Below are 21,259 nucleotides of genomic sequence, written 5' to 3'. Positions count from 1 at the left end.
TGGCACCTCCCCCCCCGAACCCCACTGATTGCCTAAACCCCGCTGGTTTCAATAGGACTTCTGAGTAGACATGATTTGGATTTTGCTGCTAGTTGGCTACAACGCTTTGATTGTAGAGCACTGCCGTGAGTGCATTCATTTAATATTGTTGTACACCACCCCAATCTCTGAGCAGTGCGAGATTCCAGGGGCTTCAGGCTCCATGTTTCCTTCAGGAATAAGGCATAGAGGAGACTGTGGTGTCTTTTAATATACTGTATATGGTTTATTTACACATATGTACAATCAGAGCCTACAATGGAGGGGTTCACAGCATTAGCATCCCAAAAGGGTCTTGTTTCTCTCATAGCTGCAGCCTTGGATTCAAACAGAGATCAAACATTACTCTGACTCTTTCTCCAGCTTGCTGCTTTACTTCTAGGTCACATCACTGCAACTCTCAACTCCAAAATCTGGCTTCCTTCTTCTAACTAACCGCAAGATGGGGTCCCACGCATTTGCTGTCTCACATAGCCTTCCCTTTGTTTCTTTTAATGGCCCATCACCCAGTATATCACCTCAACACAGGAAGCTAGCCTGGCTTATATTTTAACACTTGCTGGATCCAGGAGTTAGAAGGATCTTGCATACAGCCTATTTCCTCTACCCCAAACATAAAACAATATGCATATCCCACCTCATCTAATTTGTTTGTGACACCTTAGACTCCTTACATTAAGACAAGAATGAGGTGACTGAAAGTAGATTTTGATAGTGGGGTACCATGAGAATCAGGACCATGTTAGGCAAGTTCAATGAAAATATATTTCTCTATAATATCTTATTGTGATGGGTAGTTGCAATCTTTCCTTAAGATATATTTTAGGTAGGCTGCTACAATATTGCCAGGTAGCGTCTAGTTCACTGTAGAACAACTACAAATATAAATATGCATACATTTGCATATATAAACTTGCAGCAAATGGCGTGGACCTCTTGTAGAACATAAGTCTCCAGAAAATCTATTTTTCTCTCATGATTGTGGAGAAATGTTGGGAAACGTTCACAAAACCCAATCCATGCCATTAGTCCTTATAATTTCATTCATTTTTGGCCCCCACATAACACTCGCCTTGGGTGGAATCACATAGCACTCGCCTTGGGTGACATCTTTGTATCATGTACACTGTCAGGGTGTGAGACCACAAAAGCTTAAAAGGAATGAATTACTTCCTTTTAGAGACCAGTTGGTAAAGTATTGGTATTGCTCCTGGGAAATTTTGACCTAATCTCATTTCAGACAGTGACTCATTTAGATAAGTCACTTTCAATCTCAGTTCCTTAATTTGGGTGGGGATTTGTAACATTAGCCAACCTCACCAAATTGGGGTTTTTTTTTTCCTGAGGACAAACAATAAAATAATGTAACATTCTTAATAGTAGAATCCTAGGCATGATTACTTAGGAGTAAGTCCCAACATGTCCAACGGAATTGAAGGTTGCAATCCGGTGTACACTTACCTGAGAGTAATCTCCACAGACACAACAGGACTTCTGAGAAAACATACAAACAACCGCAGCCTTAGATTGTAGTGTGCATGCACAGGATTACACCCTTATCCTATTAAAAATATAAATACTTTGTGATAATTAGCATTTAACTAGAGCTCAACTCAATAGCCATCCAGTTCCTACACAATCAGATCCTGTGCCTCATTCTAAAATATATCCTCATTCCGTGCAATTTATCACCTGACCAGTATTTATTAAGAATATCCCACTGACGATGTAGAAATGAACTAAGAACACCAGACCCACTCCAATAATCTACTTTTAAAATCTGACCAAACTCTAAAAGAAAATGGTTTTTTAAATACTGTAATAATTACTTGCTTGTTTAATAAAAGGCAGAGTAGAAAATATGTGTGGGTTACGTACGGTTGCCATAGCTCCTCACCATAATGCCAATGATTCCCATCAGCTATCTGAAAGAGACTGCTTTTCACAACTTGGAAGTACTGTACAGTAAGAACTTCACCTGCTGAATTTCTGCTTGTCGGTGCCAGTGTGGTGATGTAGTGGTTACAGGCAGGGTCTAGTTAGAAGACTAAGGATTGGAGCAGCAACCCAGGTGTGAACCCCAATTCAGCCACGAAGTTTAGGCCTGCATCTGAGAGTTGTGAGAATAAAACGAGAGAGAGAAGGGGGAACCATTTGGGAAGCCTGGACCTCCTTGGAGCAAAGTCAGGATGAAAATGATTTTTTGATTTATTTATTTTTTAATGCACGCTCAGGAACTTGCTATGGGGGAAACACCCGCCAACTTTCTTATCAGTTGTGCTGCAATTAAATTCCTCCCAAAAACGCGTGCCGCGCAGGACTGCAGTTCATTTAATCCCCCCAGAACGCTGCGATGTACTGACAAATAAGCAGGGACAGGAAGGGGCCCGCCCGCCTGCAGTCCTCTTTACACCCTTCCTAGGGAGCCAGTCCCATGATGCTTAGGGCCAATGATAAAATCATCATCATTATTATTATTAGCTGGGCTCTTGACTTCCTGCCTCAAGAATTCGTGTCCCAAAGTCAGAGCAGGGGAAGTCCTAGTAACGAAACCACCCCCGCTCGCCGTTGCCACAGCGGCAGCTCTTCCCCCTTCCGCCTCGAGCGGAACCTTTGCGACGAGGCTCCGGGGCGGAAGCGGAGGGAATTCGCAGGCGGCCCTGGCGCAGGCGGGGAAAGAGGCGAGGCCTACAAGGCACTGGCTGCTGCTGCTGCTTCTGTTGGTGCCGCTGGAAGCCGCTTCCTTTCTCGTCGCTGGCTGGCCGGCCGGTCGGGGTGAGTGTCCCTCGTGCTGCAAGCCCAGGCTCCTTTGGGGGCGCCGCGCCCTGCTCCAGGAGGAGGCGGCGGCGGCGCTGCAAGGGGAAAGGAAGCCGGGCGGGAAGGTCACCGCGAGGGAGCCCGGAGGCGGTGGCCGCCCCTTTCGCTTTCGTATTCTTTCTCGGGCTCGTCTGGACCGTGTAAAGCGCCTTCCTGTGCAACCTCTTTCGAGAGGCCTCAGAGCCTGGGTGACTTTTGGGGGAGGAAGGCGAGTCTCTGGGAAACCCAGCCAGATGGGCGGGGTATCAATAATAAATTATGATTATTAATATCTTGTGTGTCCCCCCCCCCCGTGCCTTCCCTTTTGTGCCCTTGCCAGGCTCAAAGCCCACCCACCCCGCTTTAAGGTCAGTCTCTCCTGCTGACCCAAGGTCACCCCAGGCATTGGTTTCTCCGTTTCCTTCCTCCACATCCCTCCACAAAAGCTGCCTGTACGGGTGTCGTTAATACCTATTAGAGCACTTGGCATCTATTCATTGCTTTGCGAGCAGCCTTCCCCAGCTTGGTGCCCTCCAGAAGGTTTGGGCTACAACTCCCATCCTCCCTGACCATTGGCCATATAGGCAGGGGGGTGGGGGGTAAGGCGTCCCTGCTGGTAAACGGGCTCCAAGCTTTTATGGGGATTTATATACTGATAGCAACATCTTAAACTGGGCCCAGTAGCCAAATTGGCAACCAGTGCAGGTTTCTGAGGAGAGGTGTTGTATGCATGCATGCATGGTCTCATTCCTTTCAGCAATCCTGCTGCAGCATTTTGCCCTCATAGAAGCTTCTGGTCCAAGCACGAGGGATGTCCCATATAGAGTGCATTGCAGTAATCCAGGCTTGAAGTAGCTAATACAAGAACTACTGTGGTGGTAGCTTACTAGTTGCAGCTAGTAAAAGGTCTTCTAGCCACCAAGGGCTCATTCACACTTCTGCTTGTTCTCTGCTTTCTAGGCACAGGTTCGAGCTGTTTTGACTTTGCCATGTTGCTTCCTCCCTGTGGAACACACTGCCAATGGAAATTCAGTGGGCGCCTTTTGTAACAACTTTTAAACGCCTGCTGAAAACTTTTCTATTCTGTCAGGCCTTATGCAGGCAATTAAGAGTACACCCCCCATAATTGTCTACTGAAGTTTGTTTTTAATTATTTTCCTTTTAACTTGTTTTCCTTTTTTATTATTTTACTGTATGGTTTAACATTTTTATATTGTTGTAAACCACTGTGATATTTCTATGATACAATGGTATATAAATATTTTTTTACAAATAAATAGCATAGAATCATAGAATCGTAGAGTTGGAAGAGACCACAAGGGCCATCCAGTCCAACCCCCTGCCGAGCAGGAAACACCATCAAAGCAAAGCACTCCCTGCCTTGCTTCTTTGAGTTTCCAAATAGTTGTCCAAGGCTGCAGTCCTAACTCCCATTTACCTAGAATACGTCCCATGGAATTCAGTGGGACTTCTGAGTAGATATGGTTAGAATTGTACTACAAGTGTTGTAACATGTTCATCATGTCAATGCTTCTCACTGAAGTTGGAGCTATCACAAGGCAGGTTAATAGTACTGTGGTCCTGGGTCTTTTAACTCAGCTTTTTAAAGAAACTCAGAAAGCAGGTAGAGAATGTCATACAATGCCTATGCTCTTGGTGCATCTTAGATAATCAGCCTGGCAACATAGGACATTGGTGATATGTGAGGTCTCTCACGTTCTTGATGAATCCAATTTTTGCAATCCTGAGCAGGCAACAAGAATTGTGACTACAATGCACCTGGCAGGTCACAACTTATTGATAATATTCTGCATATGGCTTGAGGGCTTCAGCTTTTGGCTGTATGTGGCATACTAACTATGGATGTTTGACCACTATCTGGCAGATAAATAGTTCCTCTTGTAGTCTACAGGCCTTATATTCTATGTAAATGTTCCTGTTTAAGAAAAGAGAAGACTTAAGATTGGTACACTTAAATGTAACTCTTTAAGTCAATATATAATTGAGCAGGGTCAGCAGACTTTTTCCGCAGGGGGCCACTGTCCCTCAGACCTTGTGGGGGGTCGGACTACATTTTTTTAAAAAAAATCCCCTCCCCACCAACTCTCCCCTCCCCTTTCCACAGCACCAGACAAGGCCCAGTGGCTGTTTACCTGTGCCTTGTGAGCGGCAGGGGCTGGTGGCAGTGGAGGGACGACAAGCAGCGCGAAAGGGCTGGTTCCGTAGAGGGGCTGCTCTGCTTTAAATGGCGCTCAGCCAACCGCGGCCCCTGTGCCTCGCGAGCAGCAAGGGCTGGCGGTGGAGGAGGAAGAGGAATGATGAGCAGCACGAAAGGGCTGGCTCCGGAGAGGGACTGCTTAAAATGGCACTTAGCCAACCACAGCTCAACAAAGCCCAGCCCCTTTCCTCCTCTAGGCAGGGTGGGGAGAAGCCAGGAGGAGAGAGGAGGTACCGCAGCGGCATGTGTGTGTAAATGGCACAGCCCGAACGATGAGAATCCCCGTGCCGAACCACACAGCGATTCCTGGACCGTCCGTGAGCCGGATCCAGAAGGCAATTGGTCCGGATCCGGCCCCTCGGCCTTAGTTTGCTAACCTGTGTAATTGAGTGATGTAATTGGCTCAACTTTAATGAAACTATTCTCTTTTTCACTGAAGAACCAGGAGAGGCAATTAGCTGTTTGTTGACATTCCCATTATGTTATGGACAAACATTTAGAGCTAAATTACCGGTATCTCAGTTGTTTTGAATGTAAGAAGAAACACTGAGATAATGTAAATTTCCTTCTGCCTTATCAAATATCCTTGTTGTGGGCGCTTTGGTGCTCTTCGGGGGGGCGGGGGACATTTTCCACTGAAAAAGCTATTTTTAGTACCAGAAGTTCTGCTTATAGTAAATTAAGCACTGTTGAAAGCGGGGGAAATGACGCATGTTATGAGAAAAAGATAAAAACGTTGTGTTCAGTTGACACAAAATCTCACTTTGAATTAAGATTAGGAAATTGTTTGGGCATCAGGATTCAGCCTCTGTATGGAATTGCTTTGCATTAGTTCAGAATGCAAAATTATCAGTCTTGTTGGTTGGCAGGGAGGGAAGGGGGACCATAGAGCAGGGTATGAAGTAAAGTGACAGTAGCTGAATAATTCTGATCAATAAGTACTTGTAAGAAATGCAGGCATAATATATCCACAGGGCAAATAATCAATTTGACCCAAATACCAAGTTGATTTCCGTGTGGCTCTCTCCAGTTATCCTCTTCTGTTGCGGTAGACATTGAAGTTGATGTGTTTTAATTGCAATCATTAGTTGGAGCACAAGCTGTATGGAAGCAGAGTGGAAAGTGAGAGCAATGGCCCTTAATAGGTGCCTTCTTTGTTTTTCTTGGTCTTCAGCTCCTTCTTTGTATGTGAGATTTGGTTGAAACTCCATCCACGTTGTATGACTTTCTTGTACTGCCTCTGTCCCATCAGTGGTGTAGTAGTACATTTTTGTATCAATACCATATATGAAGGTAATGTATTCTCATGCTTTATCTGGAGGATCTGGTTTAAGGGCAATGCCCACAGGTCCCCAGAATTACGTAGTTCTGGGGCCATGGATCAGATCTGGCGCCTGGCGACAGTTTGTACCTGAAGAAGGGCTGAGACATTTTGTGTGTGTTCAACTGATACGCGACCACTGATGCACGAGTCCTTTTGGACCCAGAAAAGAGTAGAACAAGGGGTGTAGCAGGCTTATGCACGCTCGGCCAACACATGCAGGGGCCAGGAATGGAATCCCCATGCAAAATGGTTGCCACCTCTATTTGTAAAGGCAGTAAAAGAAAGCAGCATTTTCACAGTGCAAGGCCTATGAATTCAGGTGATGTTTGCAGTTTGCAGTTCCCTCTAGTATCCAGAACTTAGCAGCTGTAATTCTTGCTTGATGCGTCCAAGGTTGAAGACATTCTGCAGACTTGCATACAGTGGTACCTCGTTTTGAGTCCGCCTCGTCGAGCATCCATTTTGTCAAATGTCCACGGCAAACCTGGAAGTACCGGAACGGGTTACTTCCGGGTTTGCCGCATGCACAGAAATGCAAACCGCTCCGCGTGCGTGCGCAGAGCGGCGCTTTGTTGTGCATCCTTTTCGTCTAGCGTCTGGAGCTCCAGAACGGATCCGGGTCGCAAAACAAGGCACGACTATAGTGGTATAGACTGTTTTTAAATACACTGTATATCAGGGGTCCCCAGACTACGGCCCGGGGGCCGGATGCGGCCCAATTAGCCTGCCAATCCGGCCCACGACGACCCCCGCCGCCGCCCACTCTTACGTCGCGCAGCGCGGCAGCGCTTTTCCAGGTTGGGAATAAAGCGCGGAAAATCCTTTCTGCGCACGCGTATGGGCCTCTCCCGACCCGGAAGAAGTCATTTCTGGTGCACTTCCGGGTCGGGGGAGGCCCACGCGCATGCGCACAACGGATTTTCGGCGCTTTTTCCACCCGGGAAGCGCGCTGCCGGCCCGCACAGGCGCGCGCTCCCCCGCCCTCCGGCCCGCCGCGCGATCGGCGCGGTGGGAACCGGCCCAAACACCGGTAAGTCTGGGGACCCCTGCTGTATATCTTAAGGTGGGAGCAGTGCTTCAGATGACTGCAGTTCATTTATAGCAAGTAGGAGTAAAGACACATGAGCTGGACACATCAATAGTCTTGCCACTTTGCCAGTTAAACACTTTATGAAAACACCCTATTATTAGAACTTACTCTTTCCTTTCTTTTGTCGTAGGTGAAACAAGCAAAATGGTACATGCTGAAGCCTTCTCTCGTCCTCTTAGTCGGAATGAAGTTGTAGGTTTAATTTTCCGGTTGACAATATTTGGAGCTGTGACCTATTTTACTATTAAGTGGATGGTAGATGCAATCGATCCAACAAGGAAGCAAAAAGTAGAAGCTCAGAAACAGGTAGGAGCATATAATAAAATATTTCTTCTTAAATTTCAATTATTCTGAATGTTCATTTTGGAACATAAAAGCTTATGAATGGGAAGGCCAGGCGCTCAAGGACGTTTTTCAAATGACATTATTGTTGTTGTCATTAATGGCTGCTAATATTTAGACTGGGAGTGAGGAACTGAATCTGGCCAATGGTGGGCCATTTTAGGGGAGGTACAAACTAGTCAAATCATCTGATGTCGTTGTTGTGTCAGGTGACCAATTTTCCTATGTATTGTAGTGAATTAAGCCATGCTAGAAAGGAAAATCCAAGCCCAAACAAACAGGGATTTAAAGTGACTACCAGTGTTACGCTCCACTTCTTGCTAGATCTTACAAAGGTTAAAGTCAGCACCTGTCAGTTGAGAGGTTTGGAGCCTGGACCTACTGTCACTCACCTTTCACATCCCTGGCCTAGGATTTTTTTTAAGGAAGAGGGTAAGCAGTAAGGCACTTGCCTGCTTTCCAGCTTGACATTCATGGGGCATTTCCTCAAATTTGCCCTGAGCAAGTGGTGGCAAAGCAGTCAGCCCCGCCCCTTACCTGAACAGTCAAACCCCTTTTGCTATGCCCGCTGCTCAGCATGGTCTGAGACGCAAGAGCACATTTTATTTGCTGCCCCCCTTCAAGCTTCTGGAAAGTACTTGCTACATTTTTTGGATTTGCATCACTAAAGGCGGAAGAAGGAAGGAGAAGCAGAAGCTAATTTTACACGCACACAGTGCCGTTGCTAGAAGCCTGATCTGCTTTCCCATGAATCACTTCCCTCTTTTTCTGATCCACACACACAAAAATCACAAACCTGCATACGCACACCATCTAACTGATACAAAATCAGCTGAGGAGCAGGAAGAAGTGTGTGCACATGCACATGTAAGTGTGAAGTGGCTTCACCCACCACGGACATGGGGCCTACGGCCAACTAGCCACAAGTGAATGAAGCCTAATGGTCCTGTGCTCCTGGGCTAGTTAGAAATATAGGAAGAGGAGTCAGATGATTGATCCATCTATCTTAGCATTGTGTGCTGACTGGCAGTGTCCTTTCATACAGGAGTCTTCCCAGTCCTACCTGGAGATGCCAGGGATTGAACCCGGGACATTCTTCACACAAAGCACTTTCTCTGCCACTGTGCTATATCCCTTCCCCAAGCGTTGATTTATGTCTGCTCTGCATCAGTTGCTCTTCCTCCGGGGGTGTTGCATTGTTCCTTTTTTGAAACCACAGGGGGTTTTTTTGCGGAGGAAATATTATTTTCCCCCAATAGTGTATGTTGCTGTCTTAATTCCTGCATGAAAGTCAGCTGAGTTTTTTGTCACAGCGTCTCCCTCGAATATTGTTCGTAAACAGGGCAAGGGAAATTTGCATCAAGGCTGTTTCCCGCCCCCCTTTTCCTCCTGCCCCAATCTGTTATGTTTTGATAGGATGTTGTGCTGCTGCCTTACTCTCAACAATAGTGAAATGCAGTTGGGGCTTGCCTTCATTTATCACAGAGGAAGACCCTGAGACACTGGTCTTGTTCTATTTACTTAACCTGTTGAACAATTATCAAATAACAGAGGAGTCACATTTTAACTAAAAGGGGTGGGGGTGAAGTCACACTACATTCAAACAAGTGAAAATTTGACAATTCTGTGTAAAGATCTTCGAATTTCAATCTTTGGCTGTCCATGTTTTCAAGTAACAACACACCTCCAAATTATTAACTTTAAAAAAAGAACAGTGTAACGTTCCTGAATGTTAACGTCTTTTTTAAAAAACTCTTTATAGGCAGAAAAGTTAATGAAGCAAATAGGCGTGAAAAATGTGAAGCTTACAGAGTATGAAATGAGCATTGCTGCACATCTCGTAGACCCTCTTAGCATGCACGTAAGCATCTCTCTCACTTTTTCTTACTCATTTAGAAAAATGGTGCTTCTGGGAGACAGTAAATGTAATGTTTGGGATAAAACTTTGTCAAATGCAGATGCTGTTACTCACGCAGGGATTGGACTCTAATAAATTAAGAGTCTTCCTAACTTAGGAAACTTCCAAGTGTGCCTAACTGTTTTCTAGCAGGAAATCATCTTCTGTTTTCCAGAAAAGGAAATGGGCCAGGAGACTTTAATTCAGGGCCAACTATAATCTGCTTTGCATATCACAAAACTAATTATAATTACAGTCAGATCTGTGCAATACAGATAATGTGATCCTAGTCATGTTTACTCAGAAGTAAGCCACACTTAATTCAATGAGATGATTTAGGATTGCATCTTAAATTGACTTAAAACATGATAATCAAAAAAGCAATGCCACAAATCTTACTGTGGCTCCACTCTAATCTGCTATATCTGAATACACACAATTACAGATAGCCATAAACTTCTTTAGCTGAGAATGTGACTGTTTTCCTACTTGATGATGACTCTTTAATATTGTATTTGTGCCTCAGGTAACGTGGAATGACATTGCAGGTTTAGACGAAGTTATTACAGACCTGAAGGACACAGTAATTTTGCCAATCAGGAAGAAGCATCTGTTTCAGAACTCCAGACTCTTACAGCCACCAAAAGGTAGGTATAACGTCATAGAGGACGTTTTCTTGAAACTGGCCATGGTGGATTTCAGCTGCATTCAGACACTTGTATCTTAGCTTAATAAACGTAGACATGAACAAGCCTTTTCAAGTGCACACACAGAACCCGTTTTCCGAGCAAGTGAGCAAATGAATCAGGAAGTCTTCTGTTAACTACATTTTTCTCTCTCTTCCGAGCCAGGAATCTGGTTAATAGCTTTGGCATGAGCCATGATTACCAAGCCATTATTATGATTAACACTTACACTGATTGTACATATATTAAAAGGTATGATAGGCCCTTCCTGCAGGCTGATAATCCAATAGACATGATACAAAAGGAAAAAGAATAGGAAGGGAAGAGGAAAGCAGGAACTAGAGCAGCCGCTCTTTCACTGGCCAGTGGAGTGATTGTTCTGCCCCTTGCCATGATATTCTTCCTGAGAGGCAGGGGCTAAGATTTCAAATATTCAATTAGTAGTAATCAAAAAGATTACAAAAAGATATTTCCATAACAAAAAGCAAGAACCCTTTACAGTATGTTGAGAGTTGAACCACCTGTATTTCTCCAGTTGTTGCTAGACTACATTTCCCATCACCCCATGCTGGCCAGGGCTGATGGGAGTTCCAGTGTAGCAATATCTGGAGAGCCGCAGGATCCTCTACTACTCTATGTGAACAGAAGAATGCAGATTGAAACGTTACGACCATTTCCTATGAATCTTGGTGCAACTAAGGCACAACACTATGTTTATTTACATGAGAGCAACTTCCGGTAAACTCGGTGGGATTGATTTCCAAATATACCTTTAAATGCTAAGCTGTGTGGAACCAGTACTCTTTAACTTTCAGCCGAACAGTTCTTAGTGGCAGTTTATGCCTCTGTTGCTCCCTTTCCCTTCCATTGAGATCACTTTTGTTTTTAATAGAAAGATTGTAGCCTGAACAAAGTAACACGTTCAGGATTCATTGGGTATGGGAGCCATATACGAATGGCGGTGCAAATCTTGAGTATGCGAAGGCACTTAGGAGCAATCTTATTAATAGCAAATGTGACTCTGTTGGTGTTCATGCTGTGTCTGTCCAACCAAGCGGCAATAAAATGTTAACAATGTGTTGCTTTTTAGGAGTACTTCTCTATGGCCCTCCAGGCTGTGGTAAAACCTTGATTGCCAAAGCTACAGCGAAGGAAGCAGGTTGCCGATTTATTAATCTTCAACCCTCCACACTGACAGACAAATGGTACGGGGAGTCTCAGAAGCTGGCTGCAGCTGTTTTTTCTCTTGCTATGAAGCTTCAACCTTCCATCATCTTTATTGATGAAATAGGTAAAATACATACTTTCTGTATGTAGTCATAGGAAAATATTGCATTGTAGCTTTAAAAATGCAATGAATCCTATCAGGTATGCATGCCTTATTTGGCAAACTATCGATGTTAAGAAGGCAGTCACTCTGAAAAAAAGGAAATGCTTGGTAGCACAAGTTTATCTTGGTTGTAGCCAAAGATCATTATTGCTAATGCCAACTATTTGTGTACTTAATATCTGGTGTTTACTACAGGATGAAATTGAAAGGTTTTCTGCTTTCATTTGGATGCAGATATTGATTATGTAAAAGAGTTATCTCAGCCACTTCAACCTTCATTTACATTCACTATGAAACTCCAAATTTCAAAAGTAATGTTGTACAAAATATACCTCTTTAAATTTTTGCATATTTTGTTCAGCTCTTAATTTATTATTTACATATTGTCAATTTGGCTATTCCAAGAGCTGAACAATTAAAATATGGTGGGAGGGAATTAAAGTAATGTTTCCCTAATGTTGCTCTTAGGTGTGAATATTATATGTTGTATGCCACTTAATTCTTACAAGAGTGAGGCAGGAGGCATGCTAGAGGGGGAGAATTCTGGACCAAACAAATACAATTTATTTGCCCAGAAGAAATCAACAATAGTTTGTGTTAATCAGTTTAGCGGTTCTGTACATTTGCATACTTCATTCTTTGTTGAACTTGCCCTTTTTTATTCACTTTTTAAAATAGTAGTTGTGTGTTGGCAAATGTACTGTTTAGGAAAAATGATTGGAGGTGATGCTACTTCGTAGATATGACAGATTCTTCTTTTTTATGATGGCACATCCAGTTCTCTGAGAGACTAATCCTTTTCATCTAGAAAAATGAACAGCGTTAGGTGAGGCAGCTTGTATTGCAGGATCTGAACAAAATCCGCTTAGTTCAACATTCCTTGCAGTCTTCTCTCCATTCTTCCCATATCACAATCAGAAGTAGTTTACTCTCCTCTAAGAGAGGAACTGTGGGCTTCTTTCTTGAGAAACACCAGCCAAGACCCCCCCTCCCTTAAGTATATAGAACTAGTTGTATGGTTTCTGAGAATCTTCTAGTGTTATGTAGTTGGTGCATGTTTCTTCAATAATGTTCAATACAATAGAGGTAGCCAGAGTAATAAGATAAAATAGCCATGAGCACAAGCTTTAATTCAAACACTCTCTTAAAATTCAGATTCCTTTCTACGAAGTCGTTCAAGTTCTGATCATGAAGCCACAGCTATGATGAAAGCCCAATTCATGAGTCTTTGGGATGGCCTGGACACCGACTATAACTGCCAAGTAAGTAATCATTTTTTTTATAAAAAAAGGGCAGAAATTTATATGCATAAAAAGGCCAGGACAATTTAAATGCTAAAGAGCAAGGAAATGCAAAATTCATCCGTTTCTGCTAACTGCAGCTAACCTAGTATTTTATTTTACCTTTTTGCCGTTCTTTGAGTTCTCTTTTCCTTGAGAGCAAGGAATTAACACCAAGGTTCACTTTCCCACGTGGAGGTTTTAAAAGGTTCGACAGGAATGCCCCTCTCAAGGCAGCTACACAAGGCAGGCTCCTGGGACTTTGGCTTCAGTGTTCTGTAGACTGCCATCAATCTTTCCTGAGATGATTGTCATATTGGGTATTTAATTGGATTCACTCTTACTTGGCTTAGTCGTGTGTGTAAGGAAGCCTTACCTCATTCAAGAAAGGGGTAGATGACTCTGGCAGTTGAGATTTGAAGTGTCTCAGATTAAGAAACTTGAGGTGGTGATCTCACAACCACAGAATTTTGTGGTTGCCACCACAGAGATCAGAGAGGGACAAGGCATCAAGTCAGCTTTGCAGGAGGGAAATTCGCCTGCAAGTTACAGTTAAAGCCTCTCTGTCCAGTAGGGCTTACAATAGGAAGCTTCCAAAATTTCAATCAGATCTCATATGCTCAGAGGCCCTGGTGATATCCTTGGCTCCCACTACTACTGGTAATGGCTAGTGTTGTCCTGTTGTACCTCACTTTCCCCTCTACATAAAGGGGAATTCTTTTGGCACGGTTTGTCTTTTCAACTCTAGAGGGCAGTCTCTCTCTCTCAAAGAGCAAATAGAGCAATATTTCGAAGCAGGGCTCCTTTACACATTTCAGTATTCTTTCTATATGAAAATTGGGTTGTCTGTGGCACAAATGTGTGTTTGTCTCATTGTGGGTGTTGTACAAAAAGTGATGATGCTTGGAACAGACCTAAGCCAGTGGCATTTGCAGGGCAAGGGTACAAGACTCAGAAAGCAGTATTTGAGGATGAATGTCGAACTAAATGAATTAAAAAGAAACCGCCACTCCACAAAAAGTCTCAGTATTTATGCTTGGTCAAGTTCATTTAGTTTGGGAAATGATTGTTGGGAGACACATAACCTAGAATGGATAAATATTACGGTACTTTGCATCAGTTGTAGATGGTGAACATTGGAACTTTTCCCCATTTGATCTGATACTATTTTATATCTCTGAAACCACATGAAACTTTGAAAATGTGATAATTGACTCCAGATGTCCAGTTTTGTTACTAACAGATAGCTTTTGGGGTGGAAGGCTTCTAAGACTATTCCCCAGCAGTTTATTGATAGCATTTTTAATCAGCCTGTTTCTTTCATTGTTTAGAGGAAATATGGTGGTATTTTCTCAAGTTTTTGAGACTGACCTATTTTGCTTCATATTGGGCAGGAGAGCTTTTTAAACCAATTACACCAAAGCACTTTAGTACTTGAGGAGAATTGTGGAATATATTATGGAACATACTGCTTCATAAAGTACATTGAGCTGAGCCAAACCTTTTAGAATCTCGATTGTCATGCCAAAATGTGCATCTTCAGCTGTGGTGAACTTTTTTTTGTCTTTCCAAACAGGAAGTGTATCTACTTTTCACCCAAATCCTGGGCACTCATCACTTTGGGTTTTAAATGCTTGAGGGAGCTATATACTCCCTGAGCTTGTCTGGCCTGTTTTGACTTCTGATTCTGATTAATCTTGCAACAAAAAACCTTTCTGCTCTTCCTTCCTTTTTTTTACTTCTTTTAGGTGATAGTGATGGGAGCTACCAATCGCCCTCAGGATCTTGACTCAGCTATTATGAGAAGAATGCCAACACGATTTCATGTCAATCAACCTGTAAGTCATAGGAGATTCACAGCTGTCAATTGTATGGCCTGACTCCTCAGTTATCTGTCGACCATCATTATTTATTATTTTCTGACCAAAGATCCCTAAGACAGTATACAACATACTGATGAAAATGTAATACAATCGAGTAGTTTAAAAGTTTGAAATTCCTTTCCCTGGAGCTTTTTGTCCCAGCCAGTCCAAGTTCTTCCTTGAAGAGGCAAGGGAACTTTGGGCGCTACTAATGGCAGGAGAGTAAAAGCCTATTGCTTCACTTACTTCTGAAGATTGTGAATGCATTACCACTCTGCTGTCCTTCTGTAGGCCCAGTGACACGAATGGGAATTGCACAAGCGTGATGCCGGGCCATTACAGCACATCGATTTCTGTGTATCCAAAATCAGTGGGAATGCTGCCACTCTGTTCTTTCTAACAAATGTTTTGTTCTCAATTTAAAGGCACTGAAGCAGAGAGAGGCAATCTTGAAGCTGATTTTGAAGAATGAGAATGTAAGTCGGCTGTTTCTTATGCAGCAGAACTTGGAATGGTTTGCTTTATTGGAAGGGCTGTAGGATCCGTAATGGCTTCAGCCGGCTATTACATCCCAGTCATGGTGCTGAACTCTCTCTAATGTATGCCGGCTAAGCTGAAACGGCACGGCTTTTACTGTGGATTATACCCATAGCCTTTTGTTGTTGCTGCTGTTTGCTAAAGTCCATGTTGGAGCAGAATTGGTTGTGATAATGTTTCTTAATCCGCCTTCAATCTGAACTGCTGTTAGAACTTGGTAATATGTTTTCAAGGCATTCATACGCTGCTGCTTGTTTGCTGATAGGTGGACAGGCGTGTCGATCTCCTTGAAGTTGCTAAGGAAACAGAGGGGTTCTCAGGAAGCGACTTGAAAGAAATGTGCCGCGATGCTGCACTGCTCTGTGTCAGGGAATATGTTAATTCAACATATGAAGACAGGTAACTTTTATTGAAACTACAGAGATTTTTAATATGATCTCTAACCCAGTGTCTATCTTTAAAGTGGTTTTTAAAAACAAATCATAGAATCATAGCATTGTAGAGTGGGAAGGGGTACCAAGGGTCATCTAGGCCAACCCCCTGCAATGCAGGAATCTTTTGGCCAGCATGGGGCTCGAACCCATGATCCTGAGATTAAGAGTCTTGTGCTCTAGCAACTGAGCTATCGCAGGATGTTGTATTGGAGAGTACAACTTCACATTTAGTTAAATGTACACAGAGTACAACAAAAACGGGATTGACATCCTTCCTATCCCTTCACTTTCCCTGGTGGGATCCATGTGCTCCTGAGGCAGGAACAGTGTGCACATCTCTGCCTATGGGGAGCAGAATATTCACTAATTCCACATTGGGCTTTACAGAGAAGTTCAAAGAACAGGAAGTGAGAGTCATTCAAAGAACTCACCTTTTATATGTACCGTATTCTTTGTGTGTTTCCTTACTGAGGATTAAACTACCATACTTGTGTTGCACAGCATTTAAATCCCCTTTACACTTTTTGGGTTTTTTTTAGTAATGAAGAAGATGAAATTCGACCCGTGCAGCAGAGGGATCTGAACCGGGCAATTGAGAAGATGAGGAAGTCCAAGGATGCTACAAATCAGAGTGTTCTAATGCACGTTAGTTTAGATTAAGGCTAAGGAATGCCCTCACACGGCCTCATTCGGTGACTGTTCTTTGTCGTTTAGATAGTTGAAATGAATTGGAAGCAGAAATATCCTTTTAATAAGTGTTGGTGATTTTTTTTTATATGCAGATATCTTAAGTTATTGAAATCTGATAATATTGCAAAATTGGATATGGCCTCTGTAACAGATCATGACATGGGAGAATGTAGTCCAGCTCAAAAACAATGTCTTGTTTCATGGTTTCAGCCTTAAAAGCCTGTTGGTTGGTTGGTTCAAGTATGGCACATTGTTTCTCTGGGGAGGAGGAAACTCAGCTCATGTACATATATGTATGAGTGTGTGTATGATATGTATATATATATATATATCCACACAGTTTTTATATATAGACATAATGGCATAATGTGTAGATAACTTGAATATGAAAAGCCTCTCTCTCTTTTCTTTTTCCTCTTTTTCCTTTAAAAAAACTCATTTTCAGGATCAAACCAAGTCAGGGGCTTAAAATATCCAGCAAACATCTATTTTTTGAGTAGTACCTTAATATGAAGGAAGAAAACCTGCTTCAGGAAAATAAATTTCTGGAATGCCGACAAATTTGACTTCTTCCATTTAACTTTTGTTATCCACTGGTGCCAATCAGTTTAGGTAGAAAAAACACATAATGCCTCATGAACCTTTTCATTTTATATGAATCCAATACTTTTTCCGATAACCATTACGGAACATCAGTAATTGCATATTACCAAAATTTATTTTTCTATTTCCGAATTGTGAATAATTTCCTCTTTTTAAAAACTTCAAAGACCTGGAGGGCTCCTATTGCTGAAATTCCTTTATCACTGTAAGACTATATTGTCTCACTTTTTGGTATCTATAAGTGGTCACAACATTATAACATTAAGTACAATGAAGTTAAACATTTGCTTCATTTCATTTCTCCCCTACCTTTGCTCAGTTGAGAAGCTCTCCACAGATCTTCTAGTGGATAGAAGGATTGACGTAACATTCATATATTCTTCAGTAACGGAGAGGTGGCATTTCAGTATTAAGAATAAACTTTTGTTCACACTTAAAGCTGTCCAAATGAATCCACACTAATCAAAGTAGCCACTTACCCAAAACAGTCACAGCCTTCATAAGCATTTTTTTTTAGTAATTGAAATGAGTGTTGAAAAAGATGCGTAAAAAAACAGATGAAGGGGATGATTACAGTGGTACCTTGGTTTGCGACCGCAATCCGTTCCGCGGAGACCGTCGCTCGCTGAAGCCACTCTTCTGCGTGTGCGCAAAGCGCCGATAGAGTGCTTCTGCACATGCGCGAGCTGGGCAGATCGCGTCTGCGCATCCGATGTCGCGGAACCAGGATGTAAACACTTCCGGGTCCGCGGCGGTGGTTCGCCGAAGCGGTCGCTCGCCAAGGTAGTCATAAACTGAGGTTTGACTGTAATTCTAGACTTCCCTCAACTCATTTTATAACTTGATTGTGATTATTCTTGGAGGTGCTATTTTGGGTACAACACGTTTATATAAAATGCAGAATGATCCTGCATCTCGGCTCATAGGCTTGCATTTCCTTTCAAGGAAGGAAGCTAGCAAATGGTTTGTGGCTAAATAAAACCAAGTGCAGTGCAGGTTTCAGGTCAAGATCCAGAGGGGCTCGTGGGTATGAGTTTATAACCTGTGTTTACATCACTTTTTCTCAGTTTCCTTCCCAGGAGCCTGTAGGAAAATTCCCAGATCCGTTTTACAATTTGGGTTAGATTGAAAAGGTGTTTGAGGTTTTGCATGAAGCATTTCCTTCTTTACGGGGGAAATGTTGCTGCAGTATGTGGTTTCTTTTACTCTGTTTGTCTTTCAAAACCTCTCTCATCCAGTCCCAAAATGGTTATTGGGGACCATTTTGTGGAACAACTTCTAGAGGAAAATCCTGGTGCTTATTTATGTGCTCCTCTGGATTTCAGCCATTTTTTGTCTGAAATGTTGTTACTTGTTCTTGCAGCTAGTGTCTACCAATACATCTGTACTACTGAATCCTTTTAAGAGCTTTTTATGTGAGCTGCTTTTGCAAAACTGAATCCTTGGACACTGAAGTGCATAGGTAAAATTATGACAAAAGTACTGCTTTCTAAAGTCTGTCACCTGTCAGTTCCTTTTGATAATCATGAGTGTCTATATTTTGAGAGAGTGAATAGCATTTTTCCGTTCATGCCCTTGGTTTTATTTTACTGAATTTCATTAAAAGCACAGAATTCAAAATCAGTATAATTATCTGAGCACCTCATAGGATTGCTGTTTGTTTCCACCATTTCCTGTTGCTTGTGAATAAAAAGGTCACACAAATTGAGCTAAACTTCCAAATAATGAGTCCATAACAGAAAATTTGTGCCTTAAAAAAAAAGAATTATGACCATTTCCTGCAAAAATAAGAAGTTGTCAGTGTACCATTCCTGCTTGTGTTCTAACTAATATGTTAATGTTCAGTTTTGTTAACTCAGGCACAAATCAATTAATAGAAGGTATACCATTCAACAGGAAGGTTCCCCCCCCCATACCAAGTGAAAGGCTTTATTGAATCTCTTTTCCAGTTATTTACAATAGCCAATTTTCCTGCAGGAAAATTGAATTTCGTTTGCAAAGCTCCAAAGACTAGCAGCTCAGGAAACTCAGCAGCACCTCTCTGCATGCACAAAAATACTAAGTGTCCATACAAGTCTCTTTGGATCCTGCTCGGTATTCCTATGATTTTAAACAATAGAGCCTTTGAAACAAGAAACCTAGCTATATCACTATATGTGATACATTATTTGGAAATTTCAAACTGTTTGTTTTCCCCCCCACTGCTTCTCCCGTAGTGCTTGTTTGCTGGGCATGATTTAGACTGGTTGAGGGCAGTAACCGTACAAAGATTTTGAATTACTAATGCAACATAAATTGGACCATTCTGCCATAATAATTCCCAGAACAATTCTTTGGGCATTTATCCTTCCAAATAATTCTTTTACACAGTACTTCTATTTCTACCTGCTTTGTCGCTGCATGTCCTCCATGTTTATCTCTTGTCTGCCAGTATGTCTCTAGCTTTCCAGCCAGTGACTTAATTCTTCACTATACGTGTGGATTCTGAAGTTGCTATACTAAGTTGTTATTTGCAACATCCTTTCCCCAGCCTCTCTCCCTACATAGGATCAGGTTAAAGTTTCTGGTTACTTTCTCAGAAAGGAGAGGTGCCCAAGTCCAACAGATGTCTGCCCAATTTTTGGGCACTTCTCTCTCACAGTTAAAAAAATCAGGCATATCACACTTTCTCTGGATCTGAGTCTTTACTGTGATAACATTATTTTATTTTTTATTACTCCCTCAAATAAACCCTAACAATGGGGGTTTTTTTGGGGGGGGGGGAGGCTTTTAGCTGAAACAACTGCCTTCACTGCAACCAAGCTATCTCTCCCTTACATTAATTTCAACTTAATGCTTAGCTCGTTTGCTCCACACTTTTCAGGGCTCCGTCTTAACCAGTATCCGGTCACTTATTCTGGAGAAATCTTTGTGGAGCTTTTCAGCCCACTTGGGATTTTTGTTGTTGTTGTTGTTGTTGGCGGTGGAATTGTCAAGTTATGCTGCTTCATGGCTTACCCTGCTTCTTCGAACACTGTAGATTGATTCAGCAACCTTTTTTTTTTTTTTGCACAGTGAAAGGACCTGCAAACACATTTTCCCTGTCCCATGCACTTAACGTGGGGTTGGGGCTTAGTGTGTGCACTTCTTGGAAAAGAGACAGAGGAAAGGTCAGGTGTACATGTCATGTACCATGTAGCTGTACATGGAGCTCCTGCTGTGTGTGGAGGAGGAGGGAAGGAGTCTATACTTGCTTCTCCAACACAGAAAGATGTCTAAAATGGACCTGCGAACAGTAGTTTTGTGGGTGGCCATTGCTTTTCCTTCCTCGTTTTGAAAGCTGAAAAGTTGTCTTTCTTTTCACTAATTTCTCCCATTCGCTTGAGGAAGCGCTGCTTTGGTGAGTTGCCGTATTTTCCTGTCTATAAGAGGCCCCCTATTTTTGGTTGACTCGGATTTAAGAAAATGGGGGGAGATATATCTGTGTATAAGATGCCCCCTAATTTTTGACATTATTTTTTAGGGGGTGAACCTAGTCTTATACACAGAAAAATACGGTACTTTAAATATAAGCAACGAACAAAGTGCTTTGTCGCCAAGGCACACCTGCTCCTACCTGAATGCAAAGCAGAGTTCCTCAGGTCCCAGGAGAAAACAATACAGCTACTGCCGTTAACCAAGAATTGTTATCTGTAGGGTCCCAACCCCCAAATAAATAAATAAAATGGTGTGACAAATGAGACTGGCCTTGACTATGTTTAAATGGATGACAAAGCAATAAGCTTGATGATGATTGTAGCAAAACATTTGCAACTGTGCTTTTTTTCTGTGTGCTGCAGCAAAAACATTTTTCCACATGGGTTTTAGGATCAAGCAAAAGTACACGTATTCATGGTGAAATGTAAATGAGAGGGAAAGAAATAAAACTCTTATCTGGCCTCCTTTCGAAGTCCAGCTCTGTCTTTGTGTTCCATTTCATTTCCCAAGAAGATTCTTCCATTAGGGTGGTATGGATCCCCCCCAGTAAGAGGCAAACTGCACACAAATGTAATGTTCATTTTGTAAAAGAAGCTGTGGGTGGCCTCGGGCGGAGGTGGAGGGTAGGGGTCTCCCCCTTTCTGTCTGTGTTGGCTGTGAGCTGTACCCCAGATA

The 21,259-nt window shown here is 42.5% G+C and overlaps 1 protein-coding gene and 1 long non-coding RNA gene across 3 annotated transcripts; one reads left to right on the top strand and one right to left on the bottom strand.

The window, feature by feature from the left end:
• Window positions 1–240: 240 nt before the first annotated feature.
• LOC148685633 (uncharacterized) lies at window positions 241–2,626 on the bottom strand. The gene is made up of 2 exons (XR_015950182.1): window positions 2,018–2,626; window positions 241–1,533 (listed from the first exon to the last, which is right to left on the bottom strand). It is a non-coding gene; the product is annotated as an uncharacterized LOC148685633 (long non-coding RNA).
• Window positions 2,627–2,706: 80 nt separating this feature from the next.
• ATAD1 (ATPase family AAA domain containing 1) lies at window positions 2,707–21,061 on the top strand. 2 transcript variants are annotated; one of them, XM_035137393.3, is made up of 10 exons: window positions 2,707–2,814; window positions 7,598–7,773; window positions 9,572–9,670; window positions 10,233–10,353; window positions 11,483–11,683; window positions 12,878–12,984; window positions 14,751–14,840; window positions 15,290–15,340; window positions 15,667–15,800; window positions 16,375–21,061. In XM_035137393.3, exons 2-10 carry the CDS (start codon window positions 7,612–7,614, stop codon window positions 16,493–16,495), a joined length of 1,086 nt encoding a protein of 361 aa, XP_034993284.1. In that variant the 5' UTR covers window positions 2,707–2,814; window positions 7,598–7,611; the 3' UTR covers window positions 16,496–21,061. The 2 variants fall into 2 exon arrangements, with proteins under 2 accessions (XP_034993284.1, XP_088526422.1); XM_088670296.1 differs by having other exon boundaries at window positions 2,707–3,064.
• The last annotated feature ends 198 nt before the right edge of the window (window positions 21,062–21,259 follow it).

The sequence above is a fragment of the Zootoca vivipara genome, chromosome 5, assembly GCF_965207765.1.
Source record: "Zootoca vivipara chromosome 5, rZooViv2.hap1.1, whole genome shotgun sequence".
In the NCBI taxonomy this organism is placed as follows: domain Eukaryota; kingdom Metazoa; phylum Chordata; class Lepidosauria; order Squamata; family Lacertidae; genus Zootoca; species Zootoca vivipara.
Note: the sequence above shows the minus strand (reverse complement) of the source record. Positions and strands in the feature narration are given on the sequence as shown.

What these genes read in the sequence shown, in the direction of transcription:
- ATAD1 (XM_035137393.3), top strand. Translation starts at nt 7,612, where the DNA reads ATGGTACATGCTGAAGCCTTCTCTCGTCCTCTTAGTCGGAATGAAGTT. An exon ending in TAGACCCTCTTAGCATGCAC is followed by an intron (nt 9,671 to 10,232) that starts GTAAGCATCTCT and finishes TTTGTGCCTCAG; the next exon opens with GTAACGTGGAATGACATTGC. An exon ending in ACTCTTACAGCCACCAAAAG is followed by an intron (nt 10,354 to 11,482) that starts GTAGGTATAACG and finishes GTTGCTTTTTAG; the next exon opens with GAGTACTTCTCTATGGCCCT.